This window comes from Artemia sp. Qi Xiang Cuo, chromosome 13, assembly GCF_049724085.1.
Source record: "Artemia sp. Qi Xiang Cuo chromosome 13, ASM4972408v1, whole genome shotgun sequence".
Classification (NCBI taxonomy): domain Eukaryota; kingdom Metazoa; phylum Arthropoda; class Branchiopoda; order Anostraca; family Artemiidae; genus Artemia; species Artemia sp. Qi Xiang Cuo.
In genome coordinates, this window is record NC_142806.1 from 60,842,819 (window position 1) to 60,859,008 (window position 16,190).

A 16,190-nucleotide genomic window follows, 5' to 3' on the forward strand; every position below is an offset into this window, starting at 1 on the left:
TGAATAGACTAAATTGAAGATATGGAATCCTGGTATCTAATGTTTTCCTACCAAAGCGCCAAAAATCTGATTTGGTTAGAAAAATTCAGATGCAATGACAGATGCAGTCAATCTTGAATAGACTAAATTGAAGATATGGAATCCTGGTATCTAATTTTTTTTCCTACCGAAGTGCCAAAAATCTGATTTAGTGGAAGCACTGGTAGTAGTAGTATTAGTTTGTAAAATGTTGCTGATTATGTTTTTGTTTTTTCCCTTCATTATTGCATGATTAGTCTTATCATCAACACGTTGAGAAATCCTCAGCTTCAAACCCTGCTCAAATGTAGTATTGGTAGCAATAGAGGAAGAAGGAGTGGAGGTGGGTACTTTGAAATACCTTCCAAGGCCGTGCAATAGTCTGTAGACCCATCCCTGAAAGTTTCATTTTCCTAAACTAACCCCTTTCCAAGATAGTGAAAAGTAGCTAAACCAGAATTTTACTGAAAAATCATTCCAATCTTTGAGACAGGATCATGAAGTAAGAACCACACATCTTAATGACAGATGCAGTCAATCTTGAATAGACTAAATTGAAGATATGGAATCCTGGTATCTAATTTTTTTTCCTACCGAAGTGCCAAAAATCTGATTTAGTGGAAGCACTGGTAGTAGTAGTATTAGTTTGTAAAATGTTGCTGATTATGTTTTCGTTTTTTGCCTTCATATTGCATGATTAGTCGTATCATCAACATGTTGAGAAATCCTCAGCTTCAAACCCTGCTCAAATGTGGGTGTTATTTTTTTAATGTTTGGTCTATATATTTAGTCCTGTTTTAAAATGCTTATGTTGCAACTATAGTATTATATTGTAACTTTCACTTTAAAAACTCTACAAATTTGGTGCTATTTCAATCCCTTAGTTATAGATCTTCATTTGCTTGTTATTTGTTGGCAGTGTTAATTGCCAATTTTTTTGCAAAACAAAATTATTCTTTTTTTTTCAGCCTTTGCAATTCGCCTCTTTTCTGTTCTGAGGTTTGAGAGTGTTATCCATGAGTTTGATCCATACTTCAACTATAGAACTACTAAATATCTTGCAGAAGAAGGTTTCTATAACTTCTTGAATTGGTTTGATGACAGAGCATGGTACCCTCTTGGAAGAATCATTGGGGGTAATTTTCATTTTGTATTATCTCTGTTGTAGCCTAAATTGTGGTTAAGTAATTGTAGTCTAAACTGTTCTATTTGTCTAATGACTATACATATGTCTTAATTTTATTGAAATCTTTTTTTACTATTGATTAATTCCGTTTTGTTAATTTAGAAGTTAAGCTAGATACTGATTATTAGTTATTTGCTCTCCTATCGTTAATGACACTGTGGCCAAAGTAAGCATCAGTACTGTTTCTGTTTTAGTAACCCTTTTTTGTTTATTCTGAACATAGAGTAAAGACATTATCTATTTAATTTTGTATTTTTATTATATTTTATGATTCAAATATTTATACAGGTGATAGTGTTTTAGTTACAATAGTCAGTCATAATATGGCTTTACATCACAAATACAGCAAGATCAAACAGTTCATGCTAACAAACTATAAGCAATGATTGACTTGGCCCATTAATAACCAAAAATCATAAACATAAGGAGTTTTGATAGCAGTTGATACATCAGAATAATTGATTTTTTATGCTGATTCAAAATTTTTAAAATTCGTTAAGTTCAGTGTCGCCCATCAAAAGTTACAAGCCTTAGAAAATTTGCATGATTTCCATTAAATTTGGGAAACACCCCCATAAAGTCAAGCAATCTTAATGAAAATCACACCATCAGATTCAGCATATGAGAGAGGTTTTAAGCTCCTATCTACAAAAATGTGGAATTTCGTAATTTTGGTCTGAAGAAAAATCACAGATGCATGTTTATGCATTTGTTTTCTTGTCATTTTTTTTTGTCAAGGAATGATTGTATCAAACCACATCAGAATATCAGACACAACAGAAACCACATCACAACAGAATACCATTGCAGCATGAACACTTTCCACCACTGGTATGACTGGCGTTTCTGGTTGAACTGTTTATTCTGTTATTCCAGAATGTCAGGCTTGCATATTTGTAACTATGCTAAAATATACAGTGTAAAAGATATGATGAGACACACAAGAAAGAAAAGAAGTTAGGCTGCTTGTACTGTTTTTAAAGGAGAAAGTTTGCTTAAAATTCCTGTATAGTCATCTATAAATTACACATAAGACACAAGTTATCAATATTAATAAACTAAACTGAATACTTACCATCACAATCAAAATGTCTTCCCTCTCTGATCTGAATGCCCCTAGGCAAAATCGCCGCTTCGTCGTTTGAAGGTCTTATCATTAAATCTACTTCTGCATTATACGCTTAAAATTCCTGTATAGTCATCTATAAATTCGCTAATCGGTTACTTATAATTAAACACAAAAAACTAATGGGAGATTTAAAAAGGAAAAACAAGCTCTCTAAATGATTCAGCGATGGATCTAGAGGTGTAGTGGAGGGAGGGGCAGTCACTCCTATCGACACTGGGAATTAAATTATTCGCTTTTTTTCAAGGGATGACTATTTCAAACCAATGGTGCTAGAAGACTGGGAGAGGGCTCATTTCAGCAGTAATAAGAATTTCCACTACGTTTTTTTAAGAGACCAAAAAGATTTAAGCGGAACTAGCCCCTTCCCATACTTCTTTTTTTCCCCAATGACATCCAATCAAAATTTTAATATAGTTATTTGATTCAACATTGTTAAAAGATCTAGTAACTATGACTCTGATGACCCCCACCATCCCTGGAGAAAGGGTTGTGAGCTTTGCAATTTGGCCATTATTTATAGATGAGACTTGTTATTGGGAAATTATACAGAAATATATTGGGAGGAATTTTCGGCAGAAGGGGGGGGGGTCTAACTGTTAAAACCTAAATCAAAGTGAAAATATTCCATATGTGAGAAGGGGGAGGGGCTGCCGATCCCTATAGTTCACATTGCAACAGTTAGATTTGCTGTTAAATTGGGATTTAAGTATCTTCAGTTTGTTCCTGCTGTAGAGGAAATGATAAATATTTCATCAGCGTAATGTCAAGCAAGTACTGTTGTAAAACACTGTAAAATAAAAACCCGGTCAGTAAAAGTGGTAAAATACAGTATTGCCTAGAAAATATAGGATAAAGTTGCCCTGTAGCTTGAAGACCAGTTGAGCATTTTTTTTTTTGTCTATCTTTTTTCAGCTCTTAATAAAAATTTTTAAAGATTTTGATTTTCCTAGGCTTAAAAAGGCAAATAACTCTCCTCTGTTTTGAAAACCTGTAGGTAGAAATTTTCTTAACATAAATGAATTTGAGTCTTATTAGAATACTAATTAGATTAGGACACATAAATTCGATCATGACTCATTTTATTTATTTATAACAAATGGACTTTGGTTTGCTGAGGGTCAAAGACAGGTGTTAATTTCGGCCCAATGTTTAACGGTCCAATTTTTTCTTGGAACTTAAGCCTAGAGCACACGTAGCTTTTTTCGGGCACTTCTTTCAGCAGGTCAGTGGGCAAACGACAGCAGTACAAACGAAAATGCTCTTTGTGCGAGATTTTCCAAACTAACAATCATGGACGCAGACACCATTTGTCAACTGCTGTCGATCAATAGTGACATGGTTGATCTCAACTTATTATTTTGTTCTTTCTTTATTATTTTTAAGTTCTTTTATTCATAAAATTTATATTATTCTCATAAATTTATTTCATTAAGACAAATCTAATGAAATGCAAATTTTTTCATTATTAAATATTTAACTGTTATTATTACTTTTATTCAGATCTTTTGATTTTCATGCTGAAGAGAAGGAAACGATTGAGGATTCCTTTTTTAAGATCACGATGAAATTTGGCACTGTTTTCGCAAATGGGCACCAAAACCTACAAACAAATTTCAAGCTCAAATCACTGCTGTTTTCTTCATAAATCAGCACCGATTTACCAAATTGGTGCCAGACAAAGCTACGTGTGTTCTAGGCTTTAGACTAGGAAACATTGCTACAGACCCACAGGCCAAATGATATTGCTCTCTATAATTTTTTTTAGTGGAAAGGTTGCGTACACTGTTCATGAAAACACACACATAAGGTGATATGCTGTAAGAGAAGGGCTAGTTAAGTATTAAATTATCCCTCAATTATAAAAACTTCACAATGAAATAATGAGTTTAATTAACAATTATACTACTTGTTTGTACACCCTGCTGTATCTCCAGTAAAAATCAAAATAACAATATCATATCATAACCTGTTTCTCCCACCCTTTGGGTAGTTTTTTACGATGATAACTTCAACGCGCCATAAGATATGTTAGTAAAATATGTAAAATACCGGTAAAATGCGTACTATAGTAAAATGGTTAAAATTTTACGGGGGTCCGTAAAATTACAGTAAAATACCCAATTTTACTATTTACAACACTACCAGTCAGGTATGGGAAAGGTTTAAAGCTGCCAGTGGCAAAATTTGAATTTTGCCAGCTTTTCTCTGAGCAAAAAGTATTTTTAAATGTAAAAATGGTATTTTTAGACAAAATTTGCCAACAAGTTTTACTAGGCCATGAAACCTGCCAAGTAGTATTGCTATTATTTCTTACTTACTTGTAGCTCTTGCTTGGCAGTGTCGTCAGCTTAGAGGGAACCAGACGTCAGTGCCGTTAGTCGTCTCCAGAATGGCCTGTTTTGGGCGAGGGTAGGAGCTTCGGTGGGGTCAATGCCCCATGCTGTGAGTCGATCGCGGATGATATCCGCCCATCTCATACGTGGTGTACCTCTGGGGCGTTTCCAGCCGTTTGCAGTTGGATCGAAATCGAATATAAGTTGGGCAGTTATTTCAGTGGGTAGGCGAAGTAAATGACCATACCAACGCAGCGAGCGTGATTCAAGCTGTTCTGACAGGGGTGGTAATTTAAAGGACTGGAGGATATTCTTGTTCTGTACTCTGTTGAGCCACCTAACGTTTTTGATTTTTTGGAGGTGTTTTGTCTGGACAGCATCTACCTTAATCATCTGCGAATAAGTCAAAGGCCAAGTCTCTGACGAGTACAACAAAATACTTGCTGCCGAGGCAGAGTATATACGAGCTTTCGTGAGACGGCTGATCTGGGGTTTGTGGAATATGGTTCACAGAAGGCAGCCAAAAACGGCGTTCGCCTTTCCCACCCTTACTGATATCTGCATCTTGGCCACATACTTCTATAGTTGTCAGGGGGCTGCATGGTGTCTTATCCATAGGTAATTTGGTTTTGGTCCAGTTTACATTTAAATCAAGTTTTTCTACAGCAGATGCTATCGTCTCCAGGGTAGTTTTGATGTCTGCGAGATTTTCGCATACAAATGCAACATCGTCAGCGAAGTGGATGCCAAATGGATGCAGCAGCAGAGTTTTGAGAACATGGTCCATGACACAGTTGAAGAGTTCGGGAGCAGCAGCGCAACCTTGCTGAACACCGTTTTTAATTTGAAAAATGTGATGAGAGTTGGCCGTTTACAATGACGGTGCTTTCGGTCTTATTGTATAGTTCTTTGAACAGATTGCTACTATGCTAACCCACTTTTTGCGCGATGGCTACTAGTTAGTGACGGTAAGATTGAGTGGCTTTCAAATGAGCTGTGCTTCAGATGCCCTAGGGCAACCTATCAAACCTTTTACTCTTCAATTTTATATCCAATTGTTCTTGGAGCAATCCTCTTAAATTCTAATCCTAAAATCTCTATCAATCTCATAACCGCCGGTTTAAGCAGGTAACGTTTTGCTTCTCTTTCCTTTTCTCTCTGTCTGCCTGTCTCTCTCTGTCTTCTCTTTTTCCCTCTTTCTCTCTAACTCTCTCTCTCTCTCTCTCTCTCTCTCTCTCTCTCTGTATCCACCACTTTTTTTTATCTCTCTCCTTCATATACTTTAGCATTATCCAGGGGCACTATTGTGTGACCGAGTAATATACTTTAAAACAGTGGTTTGTATGATCCATTTTAAATTTCATCTTGTTTTCAGGTACCATTTACCCTGGATTGATGGTAACATCGGCTCTGCTTTACCATATCATGAACTGGCTTCATATATCAGTTGATATAAAAGATGTTTGTGTCTTCTTGGCCCCATTTTTTTCTAGTCTAACAACAGTTGCGACTTTTCTGTTAACAAGAGAAATTCATGTGAGTCTCTATTGCACGTATCTAGTTGAATTTGATATCTGGGGTATAGGAACTAAACATTGTGACCAGCTCAAGTGTCACTTGGGGCTTGTTAATTATTTTTTTCCATACTTTTATCGTACATTTATATTTTACCTCATAGTGATTTTTAACTTTTCCAAAAGCCTAAAATTAACTTGGGATCTATAACTCAGAAGTTTTTACAATTATGAAATTTCAGTTATAGCTAGTGGTTTATTGACATTCATATTTTCACATAGTAGTAGTAGTAGTAAAAGTAGTAGTGGTTAATTGACATTCATATTTTCACATAGTAGTAGTAGTAGTAAAAGCAATTTATTAAGAAAAAAAAAATATGAGACAAAATAAATCGGTAGCTACAAAAAAAAAAAAAAAAAAAAAAAAAAAAAAAAATAAAAAAAAAGGATTACGGAGGATCAACTCTTAGGTTGTTCCAAAAGAGCTCCCGCCTCCTTTTTGTTGCAGAAAAAAAATAAAATAAAAAAGAATCCTTTGATCATCTCTCCCAACAAGGATTTGACCTGTATAAGCTTGAGAAGTCCTCTAAATAGGGATTAGAGGAGATATATTCCCTATTTATAGTGTTTTTTTCTCATTTAAAAATACAAAGACACTGGATTTATTTTTATATGCCACTATATTTTGTAGATGCCAGGCATAAAAGTATAAACCAGTTATTGAAAGTTTCCTCGCCTGTTTTGTGTTGACTGTGGAAAGGGTATTTATGTGTTTATTTCACAAAAAAAATCCAATAAGCACTATGGCTTGTCATACATATTCACATTGTGACATAATTTTGCATCACTGCTAACAAATTCTCTCAATAAATAACTAAAGGAGCTATTAAGTGGGACAAAAGAAAAAGTAATCTTCTGAAAATATACAACTGGTGGCTGAATTAAATATAATAAGCCAACTGCAATCTTCCCCAATCAAACTATGAAGGATTTTCATAAGCAACAGGAGAAACATGTAAAAACAAGGTATTCAGGTAATCTCTAGGTTTTAACGGGCACAATTTTTAAGGACAATGAAAGCATGGCCACATAGTACAATTCTAGTATCAGGAATTTCCGAAACTTTCAATTTTCCTTAACCCCCTTTCTCATTATTCTTATCCAATCAGTATTATTAATAAAACATTCTCGAAAAATATATTTCCTTAAATCTTCGAATTCTTTGAATTCCCTAAAAATGCAAAACGTTTTCACCAATACCCACACAGTGGGCAAAGTGTAATAGATATACTAGTGATGGGGACTCGTTTGAGAAATTTTGAAAATCTGGCTGATCCCATTGTCTATGGCTGTAAGGAAAAAGAAAAGATTAAGAAGATTAGGTTACGTTATACAGATGTATGATAATAGCTTGCCAAGAATTGTGTTTTTGCCAATCCAGCTCCAGATAAGCAAAAAGTAGGAGTTGGGAAGTGGCAATAAGGACAAAGTGAAAGGAAGGGGGAACTTCATGGGAGGAAGTAGAGTTTGAATCTCTGGACAAACTGGTGGAGGAGTGGCGCGGTACAATTGTACCATTTTTGGTACAACTTAGAGGTCCTTGTACAATGCAGTATATTTAAACATATCATGGTATAGTCCTCATTTCGGGTACATTTGGGCTGCATTTATTGGGTCAACTTCTATTTTTTCAAATTTTTGAAAATCTCCAAATTACTGCTTGGGGATTTAAGAAAAAAGGGATTTTCGTCGACGCAACACAAAAGGAAATCTCCACGAGTTTCAAAACTAATCATCACACGAAAAATATAACTACTCAAAACTGGCTTCTGAGAGAGGATGGGGTTATCAATGAAAAAAAAAGTCATTTGCATTTCAGCTTATTTTAGTATGCTGTCTGTGAAATGAAAAGGGACGTAGAATGCTGTAACTGTCCTCCAAAGTATCTTTTGGATAGTGGTTAGAAAACCAGTATAATTCATCTCAAAGCGTTGGCAACGGTGGCTGTGGTGCCCTCCACATGCTCCACAGTGTTGGTGATGCAAGGAGCTGTCAACTGTAGTAGTAAGTGACGTTCAGAACGTGAAACGAAAATCTGGAAATGGAACTGCTAGTACATAAGAAGACTTGTTTTTGGGTTTTAGCGTTATGTCGTTTTTTTTATTATCATTATTATTATTATTATTATTCAGGAAGTAAAACCATTCAGCCAAACTTGAGAAAAATGGCATTTTCTATTATAATTTAGCGTTTCTTTTTTTTTTTTTTAGGATACTGGTGCAGGTCTTCTTGCTGCCGCTTTTATATCCATTGTACCTGGCTACATTTCAAGGTCTGTTGCTGGATCCTATGATAATGAAGGTACTTATTTATTATATATCGATGATAACAATTATTTTTTTTTTTAAAAGCAAGAATTAGAGCTGGTGGTGGGACAAACTCCCTTTTTCTGATTAGAATGTTTGTGGGGCGTATTGTTACTTTTTGTTATTACTTCTAACATATGCAGTCAAACATTGATTGCTCGGATTTGTTCTAATCGACTTCTAGAAATCTAGCTCAACCTCAGCATCTTGAGTTTTTTTTAACTAGAGGTTTTGCAGCCCGTTGAGATTAGGGCTATTTTGCCACATCATATGTATTTGCCTGGGCATAGGATATAGAAGTATTTAATTGTTTTTAATCCATTCGTAACAAAAAAAGAAACAACAAAATAAAGAAAACACAAGAAGAAGAATAATATAATCAAAGAAAAATATTCAAAAGCAATGTTGTACCATATAAAGGTGTAATTTTGTTAGTATACCTAGTCAGGAGCGAATCTCCAGAATTTTTATTGGGGGGGGGGGGCAAGAGGGGTCCATATCGGGATATTCAGAAGGCATTGGATGTATAATATTTTTTCTCCACATTATTGGGGGGGGGGCAACTGCCCCCTTGTCACCCCCAAACGACGCCCCTGTACCTAGTTGATAGCTTTACGCATCCTTTATGTATCAAATTCCTAAACTAAATAACCTACCTAAATTCATTTTGTACTTAAGTTCGTCCCAATGAGTTAGAATTCTGCTTGTTGCATTTATTGTACTTTATAACTCTTATCTTTTTTTACATTTATTGTACACTTATCCTTATTTATTGCATTTGTTACAGTTATTCTTCTGCAGGAGATCGTAATTTCAGTTACTATTAATTTTACAAATTATTATTGGTGCTTTTAATCGGTAGACTGGAAGTTTGAAAACATCAGCATGTGCAGTCGAACTTCGATTGCTCGGATTTGTTCTAATCGACTTTTAGGCATATAGACAAACTTCAGCTTCTTGAGTTCTGTTAACCAGAAGTTTTGTAAACCATTGAGATTAGACTTATTGATGTTTTATCGTATGTATTTATCTGCGCATAGTATATGCTGCTACTACTAACCACTCACTACAATACCAAGCCGCTTGAGGCCGCGGAGCTACGCACGGTCCTCCTCCATGCCAATCTGTTTAAAGCCTCCCTTTGTACACCCTCCCAAGAAGTTTCTATTTCTCTTAATTCTTTTCTTACGATATCTTCCCACTCCAATCGGGATGACCTGCTTTTTGTTTGGACCTAGAAGGTTGGCCTACAAAGACGATCCTTGGTAATCTGTCATCCTTCATCCGGATAACGCGAACTGGTCATCCCAGCCTTTCTCTCATTATAGTCCTAGAAAGTGGGATTGAACCAGATTTTCGTACAGCTTACTGTTAGAGATGTGGTCAGTCAAATCGGTATCTGGAAAACACCTATCAATTCATTCTCCGTCTTTCGAAGTGCCCACGCTTCCGAACCATACTTGATCACTGTTATTGTACCTTCCAATATTTGAATCTTGGTTTGAAGACTTATTTTTCTACTCTTCCAAACTTTTTTCAACTGTGAAAAAAAAGCACCCAGGCCCTGGCTATTCTACTCTTAATATTTTCACTGCACCCACAGTCTTTACTAATAATATTACCTAGGTAAGAGAAGCTGTCCACTTGATCGATCTTCGTTACCCAGCATCACCTATTCACCTTCACTTATTCCTAATCTTAGTGACTTAGTCTTTTTAACATTAATTACAAACCTGTTTTTGCACCCTGAACTCTCAAAACCTCCAAAAATTCATTCATTGTACTAACATTTTCATCTAGGATGCTTAAAAATTTAAGCCTAGGAGAGTTTTACTTAGCCAATTGATCCCATGTTTTCTGCTCCTTAGGACAGAGTCGATCAAAATGATCCATATAAATGGGGATAGAACACAACCTTGCTTAATTCCTGATTTAATAGGAATCCAGCTACTAACATCATTTTATTCTCGTGTATAACACTAATCACTTTAATTTATTTATTTGGTTTACAAGGATAAGACCTTCGTTAAAATTCTTCTATGACCTAGATCAAACGCTTCCTCATAATTCACAAAACTGAGAACTAAAAGGGTTGGATGACTCAAGCGCTTCTCAATTATTAATCTAAGAGTGAACATTTGGTCGACGCTTCCTGTACCCTTAACCCGTACTGTTCTGATCTTAAAACTTTGTTCACAGCATCTCTAAGGTATCGCTTTACTGAGTAATTTGCTTCCTACAAAACCCAGGGTAATGCCTCTAAAATTACCTGACTCACTCTTAACAATTTTCTCATGGAGGGGTTTAATTAGAGTTTTTCGAGTTGGTCGAGGGAATTCGGTTGTTGCATCCTCTCCTCTTCGTAAAACCACAGTGTTCTTTTCTTAAAACTTTACCCACAGAATCTTTAAGTCTACAAAGTATCATCATACTAAGTAATTTTCTTTCTATAGAAACCAAGCTAATGCCTCTAAAATTTCCAAACTCGCTCGTTTCGCGTGTCTTATTGAGGGGTCTAAAATCGCTAGGTACTTCCCCTTTTTTAAAAAATCAATTTCATAATCTTCAGTAATTTATTTTTAATTTTACAACCACCATATTTAAAAAAACTCAATTACCACTATTGGCACCTGCAGCCTTATCATTTTTTAATCCTTTTAGTGCCGTCATTAATTTTTTCGCGCAAAATAAATCTTCCTTCACATCAAAAGTATCGCAAAATTTTTCGCTCTTATCTATATCTTTTTCTGTAACTCTGTCACGGTTTAGTACATTCTCGAAATGGTCCTCCCATCTCACTTTCACTCTTTCTTTGTCACTAATTCTGGCCCCGTTCCTCTATTTAACTCGGACAAGTTTGTCAATCCCTATCAATTTATTAACATGCTATTACAATATTTTACTGTTATGTCATCTGGCTGCATCATCCAGATCTTCAGCAATTTTATCCGTGGCCTCGACTTCACATCTCCATAATTCATGTTTTAATTCTTTCTCCATTGTCTTTACATCCTTTTATCTTGATATGATATATCACTCGAATAATCCTTGTACACGCTTTCTCCCTCTCTGTAAACGTAAACCATTTTCGCCATTATTCCCAGCTGCCTTTCTAATTTTCTTTCTTTCCTCAGCGACTTCACAAATTATTTTCCTAAAATTGTTCCATCCATCTTTTATGTGGTCAAACTTTAGACTCTCTAGTCTAGTAGTCAACTGTTCCTAGAAAATTTCTCCAATTCTCATCCTGGAGTCTACCAACGTCTTTGCTTTCGGAAGGTATTTACTCTTTCTAAATATCCGCTTTACATTAACATTAGACACTACTAGATGGTGATCTTTATTTTTAATATGAATAAAAGCACTCCTATATATCCTAGTATCTTGTATTGATCCTGCTAGCCATCTGTTTACAATAATATAATCAATAAGGTGATGTGTCTTACCATCATATGAATACCATGTTAACTTATGGGTCATTTTTTGACCAATTACTGTACATTGGTTATAACTAGATTTTTATACCTGCAAAATTGGAGCAGTCTGTTACCATTACTGGTTCCTTTTCCTTCACCAAATGTGCCTAGGCTAGGATACCCTCTATCCCTTTTTCTACCGACCAGGTCATAATAAAATACGATATTTCTGCCTGAGATCCTCTCTATTTGCTCCTGTAGCTGTAAATAAAGCTCATCTGATTCACTACTATCTCTATCAACTGGTTCTATAGGGGCACATATTACTTTAACTGATATCCTGCATTTTTAGCAATGTTATGAGCAACTACCATTTTATTATTAATACCTTTCAAACCTGAACAAGATTTATCATATTTTTATTCATCATGAGGACTAATTCCTGCCTTCACCCCATCCCTCCTGCATGAGTAAATAAATTCTATATCACCTAATTTCAGCTTTCCAACTCCAGGGATAGAACGGTTATTCCCCATTTCTCAGCGCGGAATTTCTCTTACACCCTACATCTTAGCGAACATCTTATGGTTATCTCTCATTTAACTTTGATAGACTTGCTGTCTGTGGGAAATCCATCATTTTGTGATAAAATAATTAAATAAGTACAAAAAAGTGTGTGTTTAAAAGATTATTGAAGGTACTTTTGATTTTGTCACGGAAGTATAATATGGTATTCGATGTTCTGTTTACACATAACCCTAAACTTTAGTCAACTCAGTAATAATCAAGTTATTAATCTTTTGAAGGAAAATTTTATTTCCATGGCAAAACGCATTTTAAGAGTTGCCATATTCATATGCACATTATTTTAATATGCAATCTACAAAAGTCTTTGAATAGATTTGGGTGGAGGAGGAGCGTGCGTAGCTGTGTTGGCCTCAGGCGGCTTGGTGCTGCGGTGAGTTGTTGTTAGTAGTAGTAGTAGTAGTAGTATTAAATAGTTTCGGGTGGTAAAATGTATTTCTAGTAAACTTGTTATATTTTTAACAATAATATTTTTAGTATGAGCCCTGGGGGTCCATAATAGAAACAGGGCACCCTCGCCCGGGGCCATAAATACAGGCGGAGGAGGAAGAAGGCCCCTCAAATATACACTCAATGGGGCCCACCGGTGTGTCCACACGTCCCATGAATTACAAACGTTCTCATAGTAACGGGTTAAATTGCAAGGTGATGCAGAACATCATCGCAGGAGAATCTTTTATAGGAAGACAACTGTGACAGCGCGTAAGATCCAGATCTATGGGCAACGGCCTCTGCAAAGAGCTGCCTCGACCCTTTCGGGGTACCTGCAAGACTGGGGACCTTGCGGTCAACTCTACTCCCACTTGAGGAGGAAATTATAGCCTAGTAAACGACACAGGATTCTAATGGGATTCTGATTAATGGACAATTACTCTGGGCTTGGTCTGTTTTGACGGGCGTTTTCGGGCTGAAAACCTCTTCCTAGCTAATTTATCTACTATGGGCTGCCTATCCGTAGTAGCATAATATCTGTAGGCATGAATATACTATGAGTCGGAGGTAATAGACTTGAGATTGTCTGTGCAGGATTTCGACTCTTGTTGATAGAAGAGCATCGCCAAGAGCTGAAAACCATATTGTGACCAAGATGGATCCAAGATTGCACAAAGCCTCCATTCATACTGGAGGTCCCAGGGACTTCTTGCTGTCCAGTTCTAAGCACTTCGGTGTAGACTTAAGAAGATATGTGATGCCCGTCTTGCACTGGTATCCGGGATCAGTGTTTTTACTGAGGCCAAAATAATTTCAATGTTTAAAAAACATGAAAATTGAAACTTGGAATATTACGATGTAAAAAAATGACTATCGTATCGACATTTTGACTGACGATTTCAGACGATTCGAACTAGACTTATTAAGAGTTTCAGAAACTCATATCCCAGGGGTAGGAAGCATGAAATTAGGTGATATAGAGTTTATTTAGTCAGGTAGGAAGGATGGGGTACATGGACATGGAGTAGGGCTCATGATGAATAAGGAAGCTGCTAAGTCTTGTTTAGGGTGGGAAGGTATTCATAATAGAATACTAATTGCTCATCTTATGACTAAAAAGTTCAGGGTATCAATTATAGTAGTATATGCCCGTGTAAAACCGACTGACGGAGATACTAGTGACTCAGATAAATTTTACTTACAGTTACATGAGCAAATAGACAGGGTCCCAGGTAGAAATATTATGTTTTTACTAGGAGATTTTAACGGCCAGGTCAGTAGAAATAGGGAAAGATGGGTTATTCTTGCCTAGGCAAATTTGGTGTAGGAAAAGAAAACAGTAATGGATAAAGACTTTTGCAATTTTGTAGGTATAACAATCCAGATATAACTAATATGATGTTTGGTTATAAAATGGCTCATAAGATAACATGGTATTCACGTGGTGTTAAGACAGCAAACATTATTGTTTATGCCACAGTAAACCGAAGATTGGCAGGATCAATACAAGATACTAGGGTATATGAGAGTGCCGTCATTGATTTTAAAAGTAAAGATCACCATCTAATAGTGTCTAGGGTTAATTTAAAGCTGAAATTTCGGAAGGGTAACTACCTCCGGAAAGTTATGATGTTGGTAGACTCCAGGATGAGAATTTGATAGAAACTTTCCGGGAACAATTGAATACTAAACGTGAGAGTTCGAAATTTGACAATGTAAAAGATGGTTGGAGTAACTTTAGAAAAATGATTGGTGAAGTTACTGAAGGTGTCTTAGGGAAGAAACCTAGGACTGCAGATAAGAATATTATTGAAAAAACATTATGTTTATTAAAAAGAAGAAAGGACTTGTACAAGAATTATCTTAGTGATGTATCATATGAAAATAAAAGGAATGTAAAGAAAGAAGAGAAAGCATTAAAATCGGAACTAAGGAGGTGTGAAGTGGAGGCCATGGATAAAATTGCCGATGATCTGGAAAATGCAGCTAGAAGGCATAATAGTAAAATATTGTACTGGCGCGTTAATAAATTGAGAGGGAGTAGTCAATCCGGACCTGTCCTCGTTAAAGATAGGAACGGGGCCACAATTAGTGATAAGGAAAGAGTTAAAGAGAGATGGGCAGAACATTTTAAAAATGTGCTAAACCGAGATAGAGTTACAGGAAAAGATAGAGAGGAAAATGAAAAAGTTTGTGACACCTTGGATGTGAAGGAAGATTTTTTTTGTGAGGAAAAATTAGCGCCAGTACTAAAAGGAATAAAAAATAATAAAGCTCCAGGTGCTGATGGTGTGGTAATTGAGTTTCTTAAATAAAGTGGCTCTGAGGTTAGAAATAAGTTACTGAAGATTATCAATATGATTTTGAAATAGGGGAAGTACCTAACGATTTTTAGATAAGATAAGACAATTTTAAGTACAGAACATTTTTGCTGCACATTAATTAAAGAAAGTCTCAATTAAGCCACTTTATAAGAAAGGTGATAAGAGTGAGTGCGGTAATTATCGAGGTATTTGTCTGCTTTCTGTAGGTAGCCAATTACTTAGTAATATGATACTTTTTAGACTGAGAGATGCTGTGGAGAAAGTTTTAAGAGAAGAACAGTGTGGTTTTAGAAAAGGTAGAGGATGTCCCGACCAAATTTTCACTCTTAGGTTAATAATTGAGAAGTGCCTGAGTCGTCAAACACCTTTGGTCCTCAGTTTTATAGATTATGGGCAAGCGTTTGATTCTGTTGATAGAAGAGTTTTAGCAAAGGTTTTCTCCTTGTATGGTATACCAGACAAATATATTAAAGTGATTAGTGCTATGTACGAGAATGTCACTGCTACCGTTAATGTAGGAAATGAGGTTAGCAGCTTGTTTTATATTAAATCAGGAGTTAAGCAGGGTTGTGTCCTATCCCCCTTTATATGGACTATTTTGATGGACTTTGTTTTAAGCAGCACAGGAATGACGATGGGATACCACGGAATGAAACGGGGAGGAAAAAGTCTCCTGGGCTTAGATTATGCTGAGGATTTAGGCATCATAGATGAAAGTGTAACCAAAATGAATGAACTTTTAGAGGTTTTGCGAGTTCAGGGGACTAGAATAGGTTCGAAAATTAATTTGAAGAAGACTAAGTCACTAACGCTAGGAAAAAGTTAAAATGAAAAGGTGACGTTGGGTAACGAAAAGATTAATCAGGTGGGTAGCTTCACTTACCTTG

General features: G+C 36.0%; 1 protein-coding gene across 1 annotated transcript; it reads left to right on the forward strand.

Moving 5' to 3' along the window:
- Positions 1 to 267: 267 nt before the first annotated feature.
- On the forward strand, positions 268 to 12,482 carry LOC148945507 (dolichyl-diphosphooligosaccharide--protein glycosyltransferase subunit STT3A-like). Its single transcript, XM_089099065.1, has 5 exons — positions 268 to 361; positions 987 to 1,154; positions 6,042 to 6,202; positions 8,451 to 8,541; positions 12,463 to 12,482. Exons 1-5 carry the CDS (start codon positions 268 to 270, stop codon positions 12,480 to 12,482), a joined length of 534 nt encoding a protein of 177 aa, XP_088955191.1.
- Positions 12,483 to 16,190: the final 3,708 nt, after the last annotated feature.

Excerpts from the sequence above, each read along its gene's own strand:
- LOC148945507 (XM_089099065.1), top strand. The coding sequence starts at position 268 with ATGATTAGTCTTATCATCAACACGTTGAGAAATCCTCAGCTTCAAACC. Across the intron at positions 1,155-6,041 it reads TCTTGGAAGAATCATTGGGG|GTACCATTTACCCTGGATTG; the intron begins GTAATTTTCATT and ends TCTTGTTTTCAG. Across the intron at positions 8,542-12,462 it reads TGGATCCTATGATAATGAAG|CTTTCCAACTCCAGGGATAG; the intron begins GTACTTATTTAT and ends ACCTAATTTCAG.